Raw genomic sequence first — 25,315 nt, 5'->3', positions numbered from 1 at the left:
GTAAAACACACACTGCCTACATTCCAGCCATTAAGGGTATAATGCACATCTTGCAAATAATGTAAATGTTCAGTATAATTTCCAATTCTTCTGTAATGGTTCAAGATAAATCATACTTGATAAATTGGGGCAATTTGCATGGGCTGGGCTGGTTCAGACCAACAAAGAAGTATGTCTAAAATATTTAAAAGTTTGCAAAGGGGGGTGCTGTAGAAATGTGAACTGCACATCAATATCTCAGTCAGTAACAGCTCATGGTGCTAGTACTGGTTTCCTTCTCCCTGCAAAGTAAGTCTGTGTGCCTACAGCCTTCATTCAGTCAGCAGCTTTTGCATTATTGTGGGGTTCCTGCGAAAGACACACTATTTTTGTATCAACATAGTAAGTTGGGTTGAAAAGACATACGTCCATCACGTTCAACCATAATGCCTATATATAACCTGCCTAACTTCTAGTTGATCCAGGAGAGGCAAAAAAACCCCATCTGAAGCCTCTCTAATTTGCAGCAGAGGGGAAAAATATTCCTTCCTGACTCCAAGATGGCAATCGGACCAGTCCCTGGATCAACTTGTACTAAGAGCTATCTTCCATAACCCTGTATTCCCTCACTTGTACTGAGAGCTATCTCCCATACCCCTGTATTCCCTCACTTGTACTGAGAGCTATCTCCCATACCCCTGTATTCCCTCACTTGTACTAAGAGCTATCTCCCATGTATTCCCTCACTTGTACTGAGAGCTATCTCCCATACCCCTGTATTCCCTCACTTGTACTAAGAGCTATCTCCCATAACCCTGTATTCCCTCACTTGTACTGAGAGCTATCTCCCATACCCCTGTATTCCCTCACTTGTACTAAGAGCTATCTCCCATGTATTCCCTCACTTGTACTGAGAGCTATCTCCCATACCCCTGTATTCCCTCACTTGTACTGAGAGTTATCTCCCATAACCCTGTATTCCCTCACTTGTACTGAGAGCTATCTCCCATACCCCTGTATTCCCTCACTTGTACTAAGAGCTATCTCCCATACCCCTGTATTCCTCACTTGTACTAAGAGCTATCTCCCATGTATTCCCTCACTTGTACTGAGAGCTATCTCCCATACCCCTGTATTCCCTCACTTGTACTAAGAGCTATCTCCCATAACCCTGTATTCCCTCACTTGTACTGAGAGCTATCTCCCATACCCCTGTATTCCCTCACTTGTACTAAGAGCTATCTCCCATGTATTCCCTCACTTGTACTGAGAGCTATCTCCCATACCCCTGTATTCCCTCACTTGTACTGAGAGTTATCTCCCATAACCCTGTATTCCCTCACTTGTACTGAGAGCTATCTCCCATACCCCTGTATTCCCTCACTTGTACTAAGAGCTATCTCCCATACCCCTGTATTCCTCACTTGTACTGAGAGCTATCCCCCTACCCCTGTATTCCCTCACTTGTACTGAGAGCTATCCCCCTACCCCTGTATTCCCTCACTTGTACTGAGAGCTATCTCCCATGTATTCCCTCACTTGTACTGAGAGCTATCTCCCATACCCCTGTATTCCCTCACTTGTACTGAGAGTTATCTCCCATAACCCTGTATTCCCTCACTTGTACTGAGAGTTATCTCCCATAACCCTGTATTCCCTCACTTGTACTGAGAGCTATCTCCCATACCCCTGTATTCCCTCACTTGTACTGAGAGCTATCTCCCATAACCCTGTATTCCTCACTTGTACTGAGAGCTATCCCCCTACCCCTGTATTCCCTCACTTGTACTGAGAGCTATCTCCCATACCCCTGTATTCCCTCACTTGTACTGAGAGCTATCTCCCCTACCCCGTATTCCCTCACTTGTACTAAGAGCTATCTCCCATACCCCTGTATTCCCTCACTTGTACTGAGAGCTATCTCCCATAACCCTGTATTCCTCACTTGTACTGAGAGCTATCCCCCTACCCCTGTATTCCCTCACTTGTACTGAGAGCTATCCCCCTACCCCTGTATTCCCTCACTTGTACTGAGAGCTATCTCCCATAACCATGTATTCCCTCACTTGCTAAGAATCCATCCAAAGCACATATTGCAATTAAAAATGGAGCTTATACTCAAACATCTCTAACACTTTAATAATAAAGCCAGAATATGAAGTCTACTTAGATTAGTTGGAATACTGAAAATGGGTTACATTACTTTGATCCTAATTAATTTAAATTGCCTCTGCACAATAATAATTAAACTTAGTTTTCCTTGCTGATAGAAGAGTAATCTGCAGTGCAGCAGTGCTATAATATGCATATGGGATAACACCACCAAAAAAAGACCTCTTCCTTATTCTGTTGGGGGCACTTCTGTCTTAGGAAAACGGAGTTTGAATGAGGCGCCTGTTACAGATTAATTGGTTGGATAGTTTTATATGATACGGACTGGCAATTTGTTGATTCTGGCAAGTGCCAGAGGGGCTGCTGTAAAGATTCCATAGACAGTCACTATTTATTGGGGCTGTTTGTGTACCTGAAATGTCGGGCCTATTTTGAATCACAGTGTGGACCAGGCAGCTTGTAAGATCACTTACTGTCATTATCAACACTGGGCGGCAAATTTGCCCATGGAAACCAATCAAAATGTAGCAGTCATTGTTCTACCTGCAGTTGGCTGAAAAAAAGGCAATCACTGATTGGTTGCAAATTTGCCCAGTGTTAATAAATGAGCCCCACTGTATTAAAGAGACTATTTTCATAGTATTTCTTTTGATCTTAAAGGCACCAACACCCCTCCATATAAATTAGAAGTATTTGTGGCATCCCTCTATAGAAATAAAGAGCATTGGTATGCAAATCCAATGTAGTATTTTCATTGTAAAGTTACATATCTTAAGACTAATTTATTGATATACTCTTATTTACGCAAGAAAGCAAATAGAGCTTTTAAATTCTGTTCAAAAATGAATTTTCCCTGCAGTTACTGTATAAAAACAGGAAATGTGTGCACTGTGATTATTGGGGTGCCCAAGCTGTCCTTCTTATCTGTGTGTGTATGCATATAATGTATAGTGAATAATGTACCCTATATTGTATATATAAGGATATTATAAGCCACCAAGGAGTTCCATGACTATAAAGAGGTACAAAGCCAAAGGCTGAGTGCTTTTATACAAGTCATGGAATGCTACAGTCTTTTCTGATATCCTCAGATTTTACAACAGGGGCTACATTATTTAGTATAATACACAAGTCTCTGATCTTTCACTCTTATAATGAAATCCCTGAGTGTGTCTCTGCATGACTATATGGATATATTCTTTTCTTGTGACAGCACCAGTGCATTTGCAGGCAATCTGTGGATTCAGGCACAAGCCAGAGGGGCTGCTGTAAGATGCCACAGGCAGTCACTATTTATTAGGCTCGTGGGGGGCTGTTTGGGCCTCTGTGTACTTGAAATGCCAGGGCTTATACAGAGTCCCAGTCCAGGCCTGCCTGCCTACCACCACACCCCACTGCCTATTCATGCTGCTCTTTCTCAGGCCAAGGGCATTACACAGGGCTTCACTAAATTCCTTTGTTGCCGAGGCTTCTCCAGGCCGAATGTGATGATTTTGTGATGATACAGGCAGTCAATCTAGGTCTTTGGCTGCCTATTTGCACCAGGAAGCCCAATGCTAACAGTTCCTCTATCTGAAGCCGACCACCAATTTTTTCTCCAAAGGGAAAGCAAACCCACTCAGGCAAATTTTTGCAAACTTTACATTCAAAATCACAGGAGCACTTACCGGGCAACAGTGTGTGCTCACGTCACGCCAGAACCCAGACGGCAGCAGACTAAACGAAGTATTGTATTTGATACGGAGCAAACAAACACTGCTGATAAAAAATCTCTTATACTTTATTCAAATTTCTTTAAAATCATGGTGTGCACTTCCAGGCAAAAAAGACCACACGCCTGACGCGTTTCGTGGTATCCCACCACTTTCTCAAAAGCTGTATTTGAGAAAGTGGTGGGATACCACGAAACGCGTCAGGCGTGTGGTCTTTTTTGCCTGGAAGTGCACACCATGATTTTAAAGAATTTGAATAAAGTATAAGAGATTTTTTATCAGCAGTGTTTGTTTGCTCCGTATCAAATTTTTGCAAACCAAGACAGACAGCAAAGCTTTCAAAAATAAACATTTATGCAACATAAAACAAAATCATATAAAGTCTAATTAACATAAAAGAATAATTTCCTTGGGATATCCAATGTATGCTGCCTGCTAAAAGTGCGCTGAAATTCCATATCTACAGGCTGAACAATCTAAAATGGGTTTAAATAAGAACCTATCATTTCTTTGTGTGACCCTGAGAGGATAAAGTACATGATTATGCATGTAGGAGTAGAGAAAAGAAGGCAGAGATAAAAAGGGCTCTTTCCATGTCTGCATTCCTTACAGGGACAGGGTAAAAGCTTCTGCTTAGCAATATAGATCTTCTGTACAACAAGTCTGACACCGATTCAGGTTGCTGCAACATACTCATTTGTGCCTAAGGTCATTCAGCTGATTAAAACTGCTATAACTACGCCCTATGTACGCCGACTGGGGTAAGAAGAGGTTCAGAGCCCTAAAGCACGGTATAAAGAGTATTATGCACCAGATACATCCAGTAGAGCCAGGTCCCAGAGCTCTTCCAGCATAGAGTACAGACTCTGTCCCTGAGTTTGCCTGTATTCCTGGTAATGCTCCACAGGCTTCAACTCTTCTGCTCCCTCCACCGCCAACTGAGCCTCTACTGCTGTTCTGGTAACTTCCTTTACCAGCTCGCTCCTGGCCAGCTGAGGGTTTGATGCAGAGGGCAGCGCTTCCTGGGACGAATGTGGTCTGTTCCTGATTATTTCCAGCCGAATGCTATCTGGGTGGAATCGAGATGACTGGACATGTATCCGCACCTGTGCAATAATAAACAAAGCTAAAGTCACAAGCAGGGACTGACTGATATGAATGACGAATAAACCATGCAGAATATATATAATAGACCTGAGGCATTTAATAGGATACTCACAGTCACATGATCAAACAGACAATAGGAGAATGACTTTGCTTCCTGGGTAGTGACCACAATTCGATCTGGTAAACGCTGCAGGGACCCAGGCATCCAGTGGCACCGCCCATTGTCCTTGCATGCAAGTACAAGCCCATCTATGTTTTTCAGGTACGCTGCTCCTTTAATGCCATATCTATAAAGGTCAATAGAGTTGAGAATCACTGAACCATAGGGTGACGTGCAAATATTACATTGCTCAGTAAAGGGCATCTACCAAAAATAACTAAGGTCAAGCCCAGCATTCACGCACAAGTGAATCTATATATCCACCTCTAAAGCAGGGGAGGAAGAAGAGCAGATGGAGTCACACAACTGAGAGGAAGCCAACAATCTCAGTTTTCCTGTCTCCAGGGTAAGAGCTGCACAACACAACTATTCATTGACTGGCAGATGGAAAAAACAGTGTCTTGCTCCCCAGCCATACACCTTGTCCTGGGCATAAAGCTGGTGTTACAACTCATTACTGGGTGCCTAACAAATCGACACCTCCCAGTGAGTAAACTTTTTGTTGCCTTTTAAAAACAGCCATTATGGTATAAAGCCACCTTGTAAGACCTATTGGTTCTGATTATTACCGAGGTAGCAAAATTACATCCAAGAAAAGCTAATTTCCTTTATTATATTAACCCACTGTAATGTTTAGTAGGCAGGCGTAAGAAATTGCTTGTGGGCACACTAAACTCTAATAACAAATATGGGCAGAAATGCTGTACTTTAGGCTGGTACAGCAAGGTCAGTGTATACATATTCAGAATCTCTAGTAGCAATTGAAGTTGTGATCAGGGGGTCACCATCTTGGATTCTGTTAGGAGTGTCAATGACACTGCACATGCTCAGTCGGCTCTGGGCAGCTGTTAAGAAGCTAAGCTTAGGGGTTTTTGCAAATTATCAAGCAGAAAACAAGGTTCTTCTATAATTGAAATGGATGCTACAGGGCTGATTATTAAATTTTGATGCAAACTGCACTGGTTCCTAAGTTGCCATGTAATAAGAATTATCAATTATTCTTATATTGTGACATTTATATTCTATATATACAGTAGATTGTGCATTGGTCCCTAAGCTCAGTAAGTGACAGCAGCACAGAGCAGGGAATCAGCAGAAAAAAAGATGGGGGGCTACTGGGGGCATCTTTGGGGGCACAGATCTTCCCTGCTAAAGGGTTGTGGTTGCCTTGGATTGGGTTTCTACCATACTTATTTAAGGTTTAGTTCTCCTTTAAAGGATGGTGCTACAATACTGATACCAAACACTTTTAATGGAAGCAAATTTGCTGCAGGTTTTGTGCCTAGCACTTCAGTAAGACCATGTACATTACCAGAGGCCCCCTTTAGATTCGAGGAACGGAGCTTTCATTTGAAGCAACGTAGGGTTTTTTCACGGTGAGGGCAGTGAGGTTGGGGAATGCCCTTCCTAGTAATGTGGTAATGGCAGATTCTGTTAATGCCTTTAAGAGGGGCCTGGATGAGTTCTTGAACAAGCATAGTATCCAAGGCTATTGTAATACTAATATCTACAGTTAGTATTGATGTTGGTATATATGGTTTATGTATGTGAGTGTATAGATAGGTCAGTATAGGTTGTGTGTGCTGGGTTTACTTGGAAGGGTTGAACTTGATGGACTCTAGTCTTTTTTCAACCCTATGTAACATACAGAGAAACAGGATAGTGATGCACAGGCTAGGAAATTTACAACCCATGCTAGAACCTAATTTTCTGGATCACTGTGCCCCACATTTTTAAACAAACATACACCCACCCCCTCCAGTGACAAAGATGGGAAGGAATTTTAGACAATGGGCAAATATACAGAGGAAGCAGGCGCTGCATACAGTCTCACTATGTTTATGGAAAATATCATATGCTTAAAGCCAAGGGGGCCCTAACATGAAACTTAAGATTATGCCACTGGCAGACAGGGCAGGCAGGACTGAAGTCACTGGAGGGGCTGGGACATTGATGGGGAAGCAAAAGTCTAATTTAGCTATGAGAGAGAAAACACCACCCAATGACCATTAAAATCATTAGTCAATCCCAAATACCAAACACCCAGGGTGGTCCTATGTACTGGGGACTTTCAAATTGCCCTCACATATATTGTAAGCTCTTTTGGGCAGGGCCCTCTTCACCTCTTGTATCAGTTATTGATTGCTTTATATGTTACTCTGTATGTCCAGTGTATGAAACCCACTTATTGTACAGCGATGCGGAATATGTAGGCGCTTTATAAATAAATGTTAATAATAACAATATAGGTATGTATGCAGAAATTTGCCCTGACATATAGGTATGTAAGCAGATGTAGTACAAATGTGCTCAATGAAATATAGGGTTAAACATACAGATGCAATAATAAACTTGGATGCCAGCCATTTGGGGGCCACATCCTCCGTAATGTTCGTGAGCTTTATGCACCAGCAGTTATTGCCTTGGGGGAAAATGCTTTAGTTCTGATGCTCAAGAGAAAGGAATTTAGGGCAAGTGTTATTCTTAGATGCAGAAGAACTCTGACATGCAGACGCCTTGCATTACAAAACATTATAATGTTTGCAGTTAACAATAAAAGAGAAATCTGATAAGTATGCATATACATAGCACTTTACAGGGATCAATAATACATAAAGAGACATACACAATATAGGGCTACTATTGACTAAGATTTATCTGAACAGTTCTGGTAAGTACAGTGAATATCTTTACTTCCAAATTAACTACGGAACTATCTACTGCAGTTGTCCAACACTGTTTGCACCACACGTCTCTCTGGATTTTACATGAATAATAACTTTATAACTTGTTCCCATATCTAGCCATCTGTTGCTCACAATGTTTCACACACTGGCAGAGGAAAGATGTTTACACTGTCACCATTGTGCCACAATTTTGTACAGGCCTGGCTTCATATGGTTAGCCTAGAATATTGCCAGTGTTTGTATTATTTGCCAAGAATTAAATCTAGGAAGATTCTGGCCCTTTCCATCTTACCAAGTTCTTAAATTAAAGACAGGCAAAATGCTAATGAGAGAATTTAACTCTTGATATGCTATTTGTTAAATACAAAGTTCAGACAGAGGAACCTAGGAATATCCCTTTATGCAACAATACTGTCAACCTCAGTATTAAGAAACAACCACACACCCCATCCAGACCAGGACTAACTTGTTTCAAGTGTTCAGACTAGTTCATTTTTGTCACTCTTCCAAGGAAGGAGGGGTATGTACTCATGGGTAAAAATATTGTACTTCTAGTGCTAACAAGAGTGACTCAGTAGAGGGCCATCTCAATGAAATGTAAGAATTTGATGGTAAGTCATTCTAAGTTTTGAAATAACATCTAACAAGGAACCATGCATATTGGAGTGATCGGTTTGTTGCCATATATATTACCTGGGTAGGAAGAGCAGCACACCATTTGTGCGAATGCCGTATATAACAGCATCACTAATACACCGCTGGTCAGAGTCAGGATCTTTGTCCTTAAAGAACATGCACTGGAACAACTCAGTGGATTGTTTCTGGCAATGCTGGGCTGCCTGCGGAGTATAAGAGGGTGCATTAATGGAAACCACTTATATACCGCTGACTCCAACCATTGAACATTTACATGGAAAATCGATAGCAAATGTAAAAGCCAGGTATTTTAGGACAAGAGAGTTTCTCAGACAAAACTAAACTAACAAGCAGAGAAACTAAGGGTGTTTGCAGGAAGAACTTACTATACCTTTAGGAAAGCCACTTTAGGAACACATTGTAATGTCAGGTAAAGTAGCTATGTGCAGTAAAGAGCAGATTTCATAACCATAATCCATTAGTCACAGATATTCCCATTATATAGTAAATCTTTTTTAGCCCTTTACGGACACTTGGCACCTTTCTTGTTACATTAGTGCTAAATGATAGTCATTGCCCACTAAATGGCCAAAGGCTTCCAGACACTCACTGTATTCAGGAGCTTAATACGTTTAGTTTTCATTGGTGAACAGCTGCACACAAGCCTAACATCACCAAGCACAATGCCAAGCCTCAGTGCCCCGGCCCATGGAAACATTCACTAGAGTGACAAATTGAGCTTCACCATCTGGCAGTATGACAAATAAGTCTGGGTTTGATGGGTGCCAGGAGGATGCTACCTGCTTAAATGCATAATGCTGACTGTAAAGCTTAGTGGAAGAGAAATAATAGTCTTTTTCTCCTGGTTTACGCTAAAGCACCCTCTTACAGGGAAAGCAAACCTTATAATGACATTCTAGATCATTCTGTGCTTTCTACTTTTTAGCTATATTTTGTGAAAGGCCATTTCTGTTTCAGCATAATTATTCCTCCCTACAAAAAATGAGGTCCATACAAAATTGGTTTGGCGAGTGTGCTCCCTGAATGTACCATCATAGAAAGTGCTTTACAACCTAATTTGCAAAACTGTATTGCTGCAGAGTTGCTATGGATAACTGCATGCTAAATAAGGCTGAAAAATATTTCATTGAAATTCTAGAAAGTTAAATTAGGATTCACTGTGATATCTGTCTCTGGGAAGGCTCTAGCCCCTTGTTGCTTAGATGGAATTTGGGCAACAGAATTTCAATACAGAATAGAAATGTTCCAATTGCCAGTCCTGCCCTTTGCACTTGACTGTACACTTACCCGGTTACGGACATTTATGTGCCGACACAGCTCTTCCAAATCCTTGTTTCCAAGCAAATTATCCTTGGGGCCTTTGTTAACAGCGGCCAAGAGCAGCCTATGCACCACTATGTCAGCATAACGGCGAATTGGAGAAGTAAAGTGAGTGTATTTTTCAAGAGCCAAACCTAAAAGACATTGATATGCAAGTTATACACATGCACACTGCTGCTTAGAACAATCATCTTACAACAACGGTCTCAATGTATAAATGTCATGACAGAAGCTGTCCAAAATGGAAAGTCTGTATAGCAGCTAAATAATTCTAGAAAATAAAGAAAATTATACAAACCCTTCCTGGCTTGTAAAAAGCCAGTTCCTTTCATAACATTTTTAAAGGACCAGTAACACCAAAAAATTGGAATGATTTATCTGAATAATGTAGCACATATTTATACCAAGTGCTTGTCAAAATATTTTCTTGGAATATAAGCTCTTGCTTTTATTATGCTGTGTTTGATTTCAGTATTGCAGTGTTCAGCTATTTTGTTTTACTTATCTTAGGAGGTCCTGCCAACCCTATTTTGTTCAATGAAAATTCAAGTAGCAATAAACAGATCTGCTTATCGGATGAATTTGGTAAACCAAACTGCGCTGATGCTATTTGTCCCTCAAGGTGATGATCAGATTACAAGAGGGACCCTATATAGACAAGTTAAGAGGATACATGCTTCATAGATATGACCAGTTATCAATCTGCTAAAATCCTTTCAAACCAATGGGCACATCATTTGAAGGCTTCATCATTAAAACCAATCCAATCTAATTCAAGCAATGCTAGTGAGTTAAAAAACATGCGGGACTCTGTTTAAAACATTTCCATTTCTAAATGTGTTATTGGCTGTTTGAGTAAGACTTTATACAAATGCAGAGTTTGTTATATTCACCATAGTGATAGAACTCATCCTCAGTGTATGAGCCTGTAGAGAAGTACCGGGCATTAGACATAGCCTGTGTAGCCATCATTCGCAACAGCTGGTTAACCAGAGGATCAGAAGGGTCATTTGCCTGGTCAAGTGAATCTGCAAGAGCTTTATTAGATCTGTCAGAGAAACAAACAGATGTGAACGTCATTAAATTGTGAGACCAGTTGCTCAAATCTCCTGATAAGCCCTGATAATTAATGGATGTTGGCTTATCCAGCCACATTTGATATTGGCTAGACTTGATCCAATGAACCTATATCACAAAAGGGTTACCTGGAGAATAGATATTACCTTGTATCAATGGAAAATCCTCTGGCCTTTGCACATTCCTTCAGCTCTTGGAAGAATTCCTGGCGAGCTGGGGGGTGAAGGCGTAGCAGTGCATGCTGAGGGTAACACTCCCAAATCTTCTTGGCCACCCAATGATTGGCAAGGATCATACACTCTGCAATGGTCTCATGCATCTGAAGTGGCTGCTTAGGGACAAGGTCATCAATGCTGTGTTTTTCTCCTAGCTGGACACGTACCTCTACCCCTTCCAGTTCTAAAGCTCCACTCATGTCTCTCCGCATCCTGGTGGCATGAGCTACCTCAGTCAACTTGCCCACTGCCCACAGGAGCTGCTCCAGTCGAACTGGATCCTGCTTTAGGGGATGCAATTCCATTTCAGTATTTAGAGGCTCAAGGTCTCCATCCATCAGCTGTTGTGCCACCTCATAACTGAGCTTGTACGAGGAGCGAATAATTGTCCTGCCATACCATACTCTGCGGATCTCATACGTACTGCTGTCCATTTCCCAGATTACACTTACTGCATACCTGTCCATAAAATAAAAGATGAATTAAAATTACAGAAACACAGATGCAGCCTTTTTATATAGAAGTCAGAAACACAGAACTCAGAAAAGATTGAAGGAAAAAATCTGAAACATAGCTTAAAGGATCAGAGAATATTACCTGTCCACCCCTCCAAGTAGAGAGCAGAGATCAGCACTCAAGATGAGTGGAAGCATATCATAGCGTCTGTCTGCAAGGTAATACGTTGTAGCCCTGAGTGGAGAGAGAAAAAAAGCTGTTTAGTAATCAGAATCACATTCAATGCCCTTCCTAGTGATGTGGTAATGGCAGATTCTGTTAATGCCTTTAAGAGGGGCCTGGATGAGTTCTTGATCAATCAGAATATCCAAGGCTATTGTGATACTAATATCTACAGTTAGTACTAGTGGTTGTATATATAGTGTATGTATGTGAGTGTATAGATTGGTAGGTGTGGGTTAAGTGTGCTGGGTTTACTTGGATGGGTTGAACTTGATGGACACTGGTCTTTTTTCAACCCTATGTAACTATGTAACTATGTAACGCTATTCTTAATTATAGGAAATACATACACTAAGCATGTACTGGGGATGCCATAGACAACAAAGTTGCAATATGTGCTTGCTGGTACCAACATGGAAAAAAACCAACAAACTGGGAGCTGGTGTTTCATTTTGCACAAAGACAGGGGGAGTTACTTCCTGGCACATAGGGAAAAGAAGGTTAGTAGCTTTGCAAATGTTTAAGTTACAAAGGGGTGGGGGCAAATGAGAATGAGAAGGCATATGGAGATAGGCAGAGATAGGAGCCAAACAGGAGCCATGTGAGGATGGCACTAACAAAATAGAAGAGGATCATGCAGTAAAAAAACAATTCTGCAAACGAATCATAGATTGTCAGAATTGGAACACTACTACGTGCTAGAGAATGGAACACAGACTGGAATTAAACCACACAATGCGAGAAAGAAAACTGCAACAAGCTCAAGTTGGTATACATGTCTTATCTGCCCTGTTGTGGTCATGCTCCAGTAACAGAATATGAAACTGGAATTATAATATTAATATAAGGAGTAGAACTAAATGGCTCAGATCTATTTGCAAGTAGCACAGCAACACCAGGTTATATGTTGCCTACATACAGTAGACCTCTTTTTGAACAATATTTACTTGTAGACATGTTATAAAGAATATTATGCCTATTTACTTCACACACATATTATAGATACTCATACATATACAATATAGTATACCTAATACTTGATGATGATCTCTTATGGGCCCCCTACGGGGCTATGATAAACTGTGAATTGACCCATAGCCTAAATAAATGGTCTTAATGGGCTTAATAAACAAAGGCTTCCCAATAATCTGAAGGACAAGTAGCAGCAGTGTAATAGATTATATTCAATAAATTGTTACTGCTGAACTTTTTATTGGTCAGCGGCCACTGGATGACATTTATGTTGTTTGGTGCTGTAGGTTTAGCCACAACATGTTTTGACCATTACCATTTCACAAAACTGGTCTGAAGCTTTGTGCCAGACTCATGCTAAATACCTTGATCGAGCTTCGATGTCTGTGTAAGTATTAGGCGGCACAAAGTGTGTGACATCTGCAATGTGCACTCCTAGCTCCAAGTGCCCGCTGGGTAGCTTGCGAATGGACAGGGCATCATCCACATCCTCGCAGCCCTTTGGATCAATACTGAACACCAAGTGAGTTTTTCGCAAATCCAAACGGTCACCCTCTTCTGGCTTCACCTGCCATGGACTCTCAGGGGTGTTTGAAGGCATCTCTGCTAGCTACGGGGTGAGATGATATAAGGCTGTTAACACCTCTCTTGGCATCGCTGTTGCTTTGCTTTAATTAAAGTTAAAAAAAAAAAGCTAAATCCTCATTGTATTTACACTTTGTCTATTAAGGGCAGGCTCTGTTTCCCATTAGGCTGATGGCCCACGGAGTGAATTAGTTGCCCGTGAAAGATCTCTGCTACTGCCGGTGACTAACCACTCTGAAATGCCTTTCTACTGGCAACAATAGGAGTTGTCGGTGGAAAGGCCTATGCATTGCTTCAGCTTTCTGAAGTTGGGCAAAGGTTCCTGCAGGAGGAAACTTTGCGCAATCGATGTGTAGGCCTTTTCACAGACGACCCCTATTGTTGTCAGTGGAAAAGCATTTTGGAGCAGTTAGCCAGCATAGCAGTCTCTATTACAAATATTAAACTTTTTCTTCTCATTCTCTACTCTTCAAAGAACATGATGATAATGACTAGCAGCAGAGGCATGTACCCTACATTTCATCAGCTTGTGTCATGGTTACTTTACTGTGAAAAAGGGACACTTCCTTGTTTTATTGGGCTACTTGTCAGACTGTAAAAGGTCACACCAACCTGAGCTTCAGAGAAGGGATTCACACTAATACTGTTCTCCACCAGAATAGTCGCAATTTCGGCCTCTAGATTTCCAGTGCGCCCTAGGACTCGCACAAAGTGTCCATTAGGATAGAGTGAGGTGGATTCCCAAGAATCTATCCTCACCACAACCCTGTAATCCTAAGCAACAATACAGAGAATATAAAGGTAAAGTGTAAAATGTTTGATCTGTATGAAGGAGAATGACAAAAAAAGGTACAATCCAAATACATTTTTTCCAAAATACAGTATCCTGTGTGGATTGGTGTAAGCCTTTGGCTGAATCAATTTAAAGCAGGTAAATTACTGCTAAATAATGGCTGCAAGGCAGAAGGTTACAGTTGTTTTTCTTTCAGTAGTGTTGATAAAAATAAAGGTGCTTCTGACTGACCCAACATGCCCAGAACACATTTACTTTGTGCTCCGAATGAAACATAAGGGACTCCTTATTGTCTACCACAGTCTGAGGCAAATATGGATGTTGTAGGTTCTGCCATGGAATGGTGCATGATGTGCAAAGATGAATTTATATTTAGGAACTAAGAAGTGGTTTGAGGTACATTGATGAATATCTATGGAGTGACAGCAAATACGACTAACAGCATATCTACATAAGACATAGTTAATTACAGTAGAGGACATGAACATGTAGAGTACCTGTAAAGCCTCTGCTTGCTGAGTGCTTATTCTTATTTTGGGAATTCTGTAGTCCCAGGGCATAACAAGGACCCTCTGGGCATTTTTGCCCTGGGTTTCAATGTCCTCTTTGGCAGGGAAGGTTGCCACATAATCTCTCCAGTTCCGCTGCAGGATTCCCACCACACGACCTAAGAAGAATTACAACGAATTTGGCTTTGACAAAGTCAAACTTCCAAAATGTTTTTTAGGTATCCTATTTGGGATTTCCTTGGTGAGTCTTCTCACCTGTTGGCATAACTTCAGCCTGCGCATCCACTGCTTTCTCATCGGTTTCATTCTCACAAAGAGCTCCATTTCTCCCCTTCCATTCAGACCTTGAAAGCAGTTCCACTGCCACCAAGTCTCCATGGATTGCTCTGTTCCGTGGTTTGGTTCCATAGATTAAAATGTCACTTTGAATATCTAAAACAATGGAGAAATTAATCAACAGTTAAAAGCATCTAATTTTTAAATAAGTCTCCTACAAAAGCCACCTAACAGAACAGAGCTCAAACTCAGAAAATCCCCTACCAACAACTTACCACTGTAGAGTACAGAAATCAGATGCACAAATCAATTATGTTTATAAAAACCATCAAATAAGAACTTTGGGATCAATTTTCTACAAGCCAGTTATCCAGAATCCTCCAAAAGATTGCAATGCCAATTCCCAAAGTCTTAACCAGTTTCATTAATACAAATGAACAACTTTTTGCATGGCAGATACTGAAAAAAAGATCATGTTAAGTTGTTCAGTGTTTAAGATTTACATGACTTTTGAAGCTCAGATTCAATTTTGCAAACTACTAAGGAATTTAAAGTACCCCAACAACAACCCCATTATGTTTTCTCATGGGCAGCACTGTGATTGTCAACACAATTTCTCTCCTTAACATTGACTAAAGCAAAAAACAAAAAAATCTAATACTACAATTTGCAGTGCGGCACTGTTTCTTAACTTTTTCTTATGGAACTATGATTTAAAGTGCCCATACACAGCAGATTTTAGCTGACAATTTCCCTCCTTCAGTTGGAGTTGGCAGCTTATCTGGCTATGTATAGGAGCATTCCAACAGACCTACCTAACTGATATCTGGCCAAAAAGCAGGCAGATATTGATCAAACAGGTTTAAAAGTCTTGTTGGAGAAATGACCACATCAACTCATTGATATGGTTCTTGCTCCGATGGCCTGTATCCCCGATGGTGTGATCTGATGTCGCCTACCTCAAGGTGGGCATACTGAGGAAAAATTCACTGATAAGGCAATCTTGCAGATCATTCAGTGTTTGGCCAGGTTAATTCTAGAACCCAAGAATTGGTTTAGAAGTAATTAGACAAAATTGGTTAAAGTGTGCTACACAATGGAAAGCAGCTCTTTGTAGGCCCAGGTGCCTGTAGCACCCTACTGCACCGCCAGGGTTTAGTAATAGAAATCAGTGAAAACAGCAGCACTCCGGTTATTTTCCTTAAGCGCCAAGGGAACACTTCGAGCTTTACTCCAGCTCCTTAATCAAGCCTCTTAGACATTTTTATAAGGTATTATAACCTTTCAATTAAAATTATCTATTGTAGAGTGACACTTTGTTAAAAGGTGATCTTGGAGACCAATCCTAGACAACATGGAAACCCAACTTTGGTCAATAAGTCCTGCTTTAAAGGGACAGTAACACCAAAAAATGAAAGTGTATAAAAGTAATTACTATATAATGTAATGCTGCTCTGTACTGGTACAACTGGTGTGTTTTCCTTAGAAAGATTACTATAGTTTATATAAATAAATCTTCTGTGTAGCCACGGGGGCAGCCATTTACAGGAGAAAAGGCACAGGTTACTTAGCAGATAACAGATAAAACCCCATTATATTCTACACAGCTTATCTCTTAGTAACATAGTAACATAGTAAGTTGGGTTGAAAAAAGACATACGTCCATCAAGTTCAACCATAATGCCTATATATAACCTGCCTAACTACTAGTTGATCCAGAGGAAGGCAAAAAACCCCATCTGAAGCCTCTCTAATTTGCCGCAGAGGGGAAAAAATTCCTTCCTGACTCCAAGATGGCAATCGGACCAGTCCCTGGATCAACTAGTTCTAAGAGCTATCTCCCATAACCCTGTATTCCCTCACATAACCCTGTATCTGCTATGTGCCTGTGCCTGTGCCTTTTCTCCTTTTTCCCAACTTCAATGGCTGCCCCCGTGTTGACACAGCAGCTCATTTATATAAACTATATTAGCGTTTCTGTTGCAAACTTACCAGTTTTACCAGCACAGGGCAACTGAACATTATATTTTAATTACTTTAAAACACTTTCCTTTCTTGGTGTTACTGTTGTTTTAAGTCCTGAGCATAATCCAACAGGAACATTTTATTGTATGGTGACCAATTTTAAATAGTGATTAGCTAAATATTTAAACACTAATAAAAGCAAATCAGCATAACACAAAACATACTTGCAGCCCACTATATATGTATACAGGTAAGGGATCTATTATTCAAAATGCTCAGGACTTTGGATTTTCAGGATAAGGGGTCTTTCCGAATTTTGGATCACCACACTTTAAGTCTACTAAAAAATCATTAAAATGTTAATTAAACCCAATATGATTGTTTTGCCTCTAATAAGGATTTATTATATCTTAGTTAAGATTAAGTGAAAGATACTATTTTATTATTACAGAGAAAAAGGAAACAGGTTTAAAAAGTTTGAATTGATTAAAAAGAAGTCTATGGGATATTGTGTTCCCGTAATTCAGAGCTTTCTGGATAATGGGTTGATGGATAAAGGATCCTATACCTTTATGGATGGATAGATAGATATGCATAGTCATGAATTCTGCCACTGGAGACAATTTAAAGCCAGCATAGCAAATACTTCTTTTGACAGATCACTTTGGTAGTAAAAAAAAAAAAAATAAAGTGTGTGTTAATATACAATTCCTTAAATATGATCATTGGCACTTGTTATTTACAGAGAACTACACAGGCAATTTAGAATATGGCTGCAGATCTATAAATGCAGATAACTGCTAATGCAGCCATTAAACTTACAGTGAGAAAAGTAATGTCCCATTTCCCAAATGATTACAAGACTGTAGATAACCATTATTGTTAGCACATAGCTGCAGCAGTAAAAGGCTTAGGATTGAGCGGTGCCCAGAGCGATATAATGGTGGATAATCAGCCCAGACTAATGAAATATATTACTCAGGGTTTGCTACCTATATATCACCGAGTGATCATCATTTGGCAGCAATAATGTACTTACAGACTTAAAATATCTCGACTCAGTTGGCACAGAGCAATAAAGGACAGAATGAGCAACCGACACAGCGAGAAACTTTATTAGATCTATCCACGAAAAACATTCATATCATGGGATGTGCAAATCTGCATTGCTGCCAAAATAAATAGGGAATAGCTGGCATCCCCATTTACAGGAAAAACAAAATAATGTAAAGATTACAGTCAAAGTATAAGTCACAAAAGGTTGGTACCTATAACAGAAGAGATTTTAACCCAGTAGATCTCATTTATATGAAAGGTTAAGAAATGTGCCACTTCACTGCATGCATACCAACTAATGTTCAGTCTTTGACAGCTCATTCTGGGACTTAAAGTTTCCCTGCTTTCCATGATAGGCAGCAGAGTTCAAGTTCCAGAACCATTTCTTTAACATGGTGCAAGGTAAGGGATGAGTTGAATGGCTGTGCAAGCCTTGTGCAGGGAAGAGAAAAGGTCCCTGTGAGCCAGAGGGAGACTATCTTGGTTTCTTATGAATGTGAAAATCGTTGATGTTTGTGTATAAAAAAAAAAATATATATATATGTCAGTTTTACATAGTCTGAATGATCTCATATACAAATGGTTTCCCTGGCTGTCTCAAAATTTTTTGAGTCTCATAGGAGAAATGCCTTTCACAAAGCAAACTGTAACAGAACATTACTGAGTTAACAGAGCTATAAGCCTTAAAAGGTGCCTGTAATACCTGTTTCTTTTCCTCCTAAGCCCTGAAGTCGTACAAAACCTTCCAACTGAGCTCTGTGCTTGTTTACACTGAGAACACCCTGGAGAAGGCAGAAAGTGGTAGATATGAGTTCCATTGCAGCCTATATGTTCCCACATGGCCTGTAGTATTATTGGAGAACACCCACCTGTTGGTATCTGCCAGATTTAATTCCAGCCTCGAGAATTTCCAGTGGCAGGTGCTCCGGGTATTCTTTGCCGTTACCCTCCCGGCTCTCTAGCTCGCGCTCTCGATGGGTTTCTTTTAGAGATTTATACAGCTCCAGGGCTCCTTTTAAATTGGGCCAGAAAGTCTCCAGGTAAATCTGTATAAAATGCATTAAAGCACTTACCCTGCAGCACTTTATCATGCTAACTCTCCCGTATTCCTACAAATGTTCCTTTTTTTTTTTTTCATATCCATAAATTGATGAATCAAAATCATATTGTTAAATATTGCTGTCCATATAAGTGGCCCGCATATTTGATATCAAATATTTAAATAATAAATGTCATACAAAGAAATCTATAGAGCTTTTTTTTTAAAAAAAACAAAACAAAACCTTTTGGAGGACTGTACTTGGCTTCCAGGCCTTCAGTTAGACAGCACTGTTGTATATAATATTGTACTATAAAATGCATTATTTATCCAAGCGCAATTCTTTAGCTTGGGATGATTTTTCTATTCCTTGTGACATATACCCGACTATTATTATTTTATATAAAATGTTTTTATATATTATTTAAAGAGAGACAAATTTGCGGGGAAAGCTGTTAGAATTTTTATTTTGATAGCAAACATGTTCTCAGTTTGTCCCTTAGCACTTCTTCCTGCCTTTTGGATTAATACAAAATCCCTCACACTGACCTGGAATGAGACCACGTACACCTCTTGGGTCTCGGTGTTGTACTGCCTTATGACAGACTTATCTTCTGTGACCATCACAACAGGGATTTTCTTCTGACAGTGTTGATAGTACCATACACAAGAATTGTAGATGCACCTAAGTAATAGCATTAAAGAGGTTGTTCACCTTTAAATTAACTTTTAGTATGATGTAGATAGTGATATTCTGAGACAGTTTGTAACTGGTCTTCATCTTTTATTTTTTATGATTTTTCAGTTATTTAGTCTTTTGATCAGCAGCTCTCCAGTTAAGTACTTCAGTGGCTATCTGGTTACTAGGGTCTTATTTTCCCTAGCAACTAGACAGTGGTTTGAATAAGAGATTGAAATAAGCATAGAAGATAATCTGAAATAGAATAATAAGTTATAAAAGGTTATAATAACAATACAATTGTAGCCTCACAGAGCAATCGTTTTTGGCTGCTAGAGTTAGTGACCCCCATTTGGGCTGGAGGGGAAGAGGAAGGCAAATAATTAAAAAACTACAAAGAATAAATCATGAAGACCAATTGCAAGGACATTCAAACATCAACCATCCCATTAAGAATGGTGCAGTTAGGTCAGGCTTTGATTCTATAAGGTGGCAGCGTTACAGACAAACTGAAGTACCTTGTTTGCCAGGCCAAAGCAGATTCCCCCATTTCTCTAGGAAGATAGGCATGGTTCTGGAACTCATTGGAAAACAAAATGCAGTCATGACGAGTATCTCTGAGCAGAGAACACAACCTCTTGTATTGCCTGAAACACAGCACAATAAACCTAGCTTAGCCAAAAACAATAGGCCAGATAAAATTAAGATCTTAGAAAGAAAAAACAAACAAAACTGGAAGGAAAATAACCAACCACTACTTACATGGCCATTCATTCTGCAGCTTAATAATCACTTAATGGTTAATGTTTCCTAGAACATTATTTCTTAAGCAGGATGCTCATTACATGATAGTCACATCCTAACAAAATCATTACACAAATCACATTTGTTGGATAGATAAAGTGGACATTTATCATGCCTTTAGATAAAATCCAGTCTGAAGTATAACAACTTCTCCACACCTTACAGCAGGGGTCTCAAACTCGCGGCCCGCGGGCCATTTGCGGCCCTCGGTACAGTATTTTGTGGCCCGCACCAACGCCTTCTCAAAAGCAATGAATGGATTGCGATTCAAGGGATAATGCAAGGCACGGTGGGTGGGAGCTGCTGATTGCGGAAATGACGTTATTCCATCATAACAGTTATTATGGGAAGACATTCTGTGTGCACAATTAGCTGCTAAGGAGCTAATTGTGCACACAGAACGTCTTCCCATAATAACTGTTATGATGGCATAACGTCATTTCCACAATCGGCAGCTCCCGCCGTGCCTTGCATTATCCCTTGAAAGCCAATTTTTTGTGAAATCCCTTATGCGGCCCAGCCTCATCCTGACTTTGCCTCCTGCGGCCCCCAGGTAAATTGAGTTTGAGCCCCCTGCCTTACAGGCAGCATGCAGGAATTGTATAACCCACAATGCATTGCAGGATGTGTGGGGTTTTGAGGATGCAGGCTGAGGACAGTTGACTATTGTTGCAATTTTATTTGAGTCCCCAAGTAGTTAGCCAGATCATCAGGGGAACAGCAGGGCGAGGCTTAGGTAACTTTTCCAATCCATATTATTATTTTAAAAGTTATGAAAAGGCTGCATTCATTGATGTATATTGCTTAAGTTGCTTAAAATTATTTTTTCTTTTCAAAAAGCTTAAGTTGTGTTTGGGTGGAGTTCCCCTTTAAGAATAAAAATTATTAGGAAAACAGCAGGGTCATTTTTCTGAAAGACACAATTGCCACAGAGACACTAGTTGTCCTGACATTAGAATTTGCAGATGCAGCAAATTTTACAGCCAGAAGTGTGTATTGTGTTTGTGGCCCAAAACTGTCCATGTGTATAGCCTATTCAGTCGCTTCTGCTTAGCTCCCTTGCAGCACATAATGAAAACAGTTTGGCAGGAGCATTCCCAGCATTTTTGTGCCAATTATCTTAGTCCAGTGCTGCAACCCCCAGATGTAAGGCCACATCAAAATGCAACCAGTTTCTATAAATAAGGGGGCCCAGCCTTCTACAAACATGCCGTTATTTATTGTGCCATTGCACATAAGCAATGTTTCACACGCAATGGTACAATATACAGCAATCACAGCTTATCTGTAACATGTCCCTTTTAGGTTTATAGAGCCTGAGCAGCACATGACGATGTTTCTAATGCCAGCTAGATATTGCATGCCTTGTGGCCAACTAGCCAGACCACATTAATTGGCAAAGACAATCGCTGGCTACAGATGGCTTTACATGTGAGGTTTTTAGTAATGATAGAAAGCCAGTTCTTAGACAGGGACAATCCACATGAGTTTCCTAGTGTCCAGGTCTAGATGTGCCACATGTCTAGAGATGCCAGAGATATCTGCCAGGCAATGATGATTAGTTGCACTTTCCAGCATTTACAAGGAACATGTCTGTGCCTACAGTCCATGACTATCTTTACTGAAGTACTGAAACTTTAACCCCCCTAGACCATTTATTATTAAAATCAGAGGTGGCTGCTTTCCTGGGCTGACATTAAATTTGAGAGATCTACTTTATTTCAGGCTCCCAATTGATTTCAGTATTGATTTCTTCTAATTGATTTGAAGAGGCTATCAGTTAAGCAGCTGGACTGTCCTGCTTCATCTGCAGTTCTATCACTGCCCTGAGCTCCAGCGCCAACCAAATGAAGGATGAGCACAATGGCCCAGCTTGGAAAGATCACATTTCTGCTTACTTATTTTTATTATTACCCTTTTTTTTTTACTTTTTTACACATTTACTCTTTTTTCGAATCCATCACAGATTCAATTAATACTTTTTCAGAGCAACTTAACTAACAAGCCTCTGCAACATGACATTGCACAACTGCCACCTCTTGACCTGTGCAGACTGACAGGGCTCTATCACCAACTCATTGGTCACTGCAACTTTATAAGACACTGCTGCTTCTTCGCAGCCATTGCAGCCTGGAGAGTACTTCAGCTACCCCCTCAGTGTTCTCGGCCTGTGCATGAAGACATAGCATGGTAACCAACTGTTAGTCAGTGCAGCCTGGCAGGGCACCACCACAATCTCTATAGAGGCTTGCAGTGCATCACCACCATCCCTTGGCAGTGCAGATTAGAACGGCCCCTCCATCATCCCTCAGTCTCTGTATATTGGCAGGATACCCCCATCCATCAGTTCTTGGGTTGTGAAGCCTGGCAGGGTACTGCCACCATTTCTCAGCATGTGCAGCCTGGCACTGTCTCTTGTAGTCTATTGGATTCTGATCTAATTTATACTGACAATAAATACATTTTATCAGAAAATGTTATACGCTTTCTGCAGAAAGGGAGTAAACTAGCAGTGAAGCATTTTATGAAAAAGTATGGTCAGTGCACAAGTATAAACTCTAAAGATGGCTTCTCATCAATTTCAGCTCACACGTACTAGTCAAATGCTAGGAATTAGTGTAGAGCATACTGATTTTCCTGTAAACCTTCTTTAAAACATTAATATTTTACCTTCGTCCTCGTTGATGTTGGACAGATTGGCATGCAGTCTGCATGATGATAATGCCCCGCAACTCTGGGAATTCCAACACTTCCAGGTAATCTTGAAGTATCTGACAGTCGGGGACCACATAGTGAGTCAGATCTTCAGACAAAAGCTTTCCATCTGTTAAAAGGACCAGTGATGTCAGTGATGTAAATACACGTATAGTTTGTGGCAAGGACCTGTCTCTTCTGTCATCTTACAGCTGCTCCTTCAGCATTTGCCAGAATCTAAAGACTGACAGTCGGGCCTGGCAGTAGGCACAACAGCACACTAAATCAAGAAAAAATATAGATCAGCACAACAGACTAAGGGAAAAATACAAGAAAATAACAGAACCTAGTGCAATATAGTTATCACTCCATAGAAAGTCTATGCACAGATGCAGGCACATGGAAAGGCTGTAGGGGGCTGATCCTTTGCTTGCGTTTATCTACAGGCCGCAAATCAGCTCTATGTGGCTGTAGCCTAACCTGGTGCCCAAATGAACTTTATAGGGGATGGGCTATAAGAACATTCAGTGAACCTGCTATTTGAATAGTAACCATGGCAACACAGGAAACATAATCAAATCTGCCTCTAAAAAAGGAGTCCTTAGCAAAATGCATCAGGTGTGATGTCACTTCCGGTAACAGCGGTGAATGGATGCGCAGGTGGAAAGCACAAGAGAGGAAGACGTGGCCAGAATCCTTCTCCTTGTACTGCAAAGGTTGCCCTCCACAATCTGCATTATACGCTACAGACAGTGCGCACGGAAGTGAGATGTATGCAACTTACACTATTGGTGCTGTCCTAATTTAAAAATTTGGTACCAACATGCTGTTTTGATACCAGGAAACTTGTAAATTGCTAATCCAACCATAGAGCGGGAAATCCGCATGCAGAGTTTTATATCTGAATAAAGCACTACGGCACCTTGTTTTATTTCATTTTATTTTTGGAGAAACAGAAAAATCTGTGCATAGACTTCCTATAGTTCTGGCCACACACACTGAATTGTGTTACAACATCCTGGTGTTTGTATTGAGGGCTAACGATATTGTGCTAGGTTCTGTTGGTTGTAATTTCCTTTTTGTAGCCTGTGGCACTAAGCTATATTTTCTCTTGATTTGGTGATCCAGTGTAGAAACTCTGAAAAAGATCAGCAAAGGATCCAATTCTGAGGGTTTACTTTCCCTTTTATTTTGCAAATGTTCTTTTGTTTTGCAATTGTAACTTTGCTGTACAGTAGGACACTATTTGATCAGCTCACCAGCAGAGCAGATCCCTGTCTCTATTTGTAGGGGTTGGGGGTGCAGACTGCCGCCTTTACTATGGGTGCAAAAGCCCCTTATCCTGGCTGACTATATATCCTTTCCAAGGTAGGTGGCTCACATTAATTCAAGAGTCCATTCCTTGCCACAGAACATGTCACCACTCTCTTTACCATAACAATAATACATCCCAAGCACATGTTCCTGTTTTATAAAGTTTGGGATAATGTAATAAGTGGGTTAAACTAGGCTTTGCCAGAGACACAGCAGCAGTAGTGAGAGCAGTAAGGGCAGAGCTGAAAGTCCCAGCAAGCTTTGCGTGTATAGACTATCTCACCCCTGGGGCACGTCTGGCACAGCGCACTCCCGCAGCGCACATCCTCCCGCAGGTAATGCTCCCGCACGGCTCTCACAGACCGGCCCCTCGTTTTCAGGTGCAAAATCTTCTCCGTCTTCAGCATGACTGCGGCCTACACACCAACCCATCCGCAAAGGAAAACAGCGGTGAGACAGCTAATGCAGCCTGCTGATGGCTTGGTGCCGGGAGGCGGGAAAATACGCCCCCAAACAATCCCTAGCCACGCCCTCTAGCCGCGCTTCCCGAGCCACGCCCTCTAGCTGCGCTCCCGAGCCACGCCTTCTAACTAAGAAGCTCTGCGCATGCTCGTGTATTTCGTATGGCTGTGTTTACTGTGGGGGATTTGACCTGTTGCTGAGTTATCCCACAAATGACCATAATATATTTTAGAGGGTCATTGACGACCACAAGCGCAGTTTTGGGCCCACAGTGAATTGTTTGTAAAACCCCATTTATTGAAGGTACTTGCATGAAAATGCCCCCTTGCACTCAGTATAGTATGCTTGGCTCAACTGTCCTTCCTGTCTCCTATTATGAATTGGCACAGAGCAGCCCTAAAACTATCACCACCTTTAGGCCATGTGGTTCCCCAGGCACCCTGCAATGGGCACATGGAACTTG

The 25,315-nt window shown here is 40.9% G+C and overlaps 1 protein-coding gene across 1 annotated transcript; it reads right to left on the bottom strand.

Moving 5' to 3' along the window:
- Positions 1-4,139: 4,139 nt before the first annotated feature.
- dis3l (DIS3 like exosome 3'-5' exoribonuclease) lies at positions 4,140-24,942 on the bottom strand. Its single transcript, NM_001079367.1, is given in 17 exon segments — positions 4,140-4,909; positions 5,023-5,197; positions 8,451-8,596; positions 9,702-9,868; positions 10,628-10,782; positions 10,958-11,485; positions 11,624-11,716; positions 13,042-13,286; positions 13,874-14,035; positions 14,552-14,721; positions 14,819-14,995; positions 18,564-18,642; positions 18,730-18,906; positions 19,449-19,584; positions 20,097-20,225; positions 23,053-23,206; positions 24,674-24,942. Coding segments are annotated over 16 exon segments (2,886 nt in total). The 5' UTR covers positions 23,097-23,206; positions 24,674-24,942; the 3' UTR covers positions 4,140-4,606.
- Between the last annotated feature and the right edge of the window lie 373 nt (positions 24,943-25,315).

The sequence above is a fragment of the Xenopus tropicalis genome, chromosome 3 (assembly GCF_000004195.4).
Source record: "Xenopus tropicalis strain Nigerian chromosome 3, UCB_Xtro_10.0, whole genome shotgun sequence".
NCBI classification, from domain to species: Eukaryota; Metazoa; Chordata; class Amphibia; order Anura; family Pipidae; genus Xenopus; species Xenopus tropicalis.
This window is presented reverse-complemented; position numbering and strand designations above follow the sequence as displayed.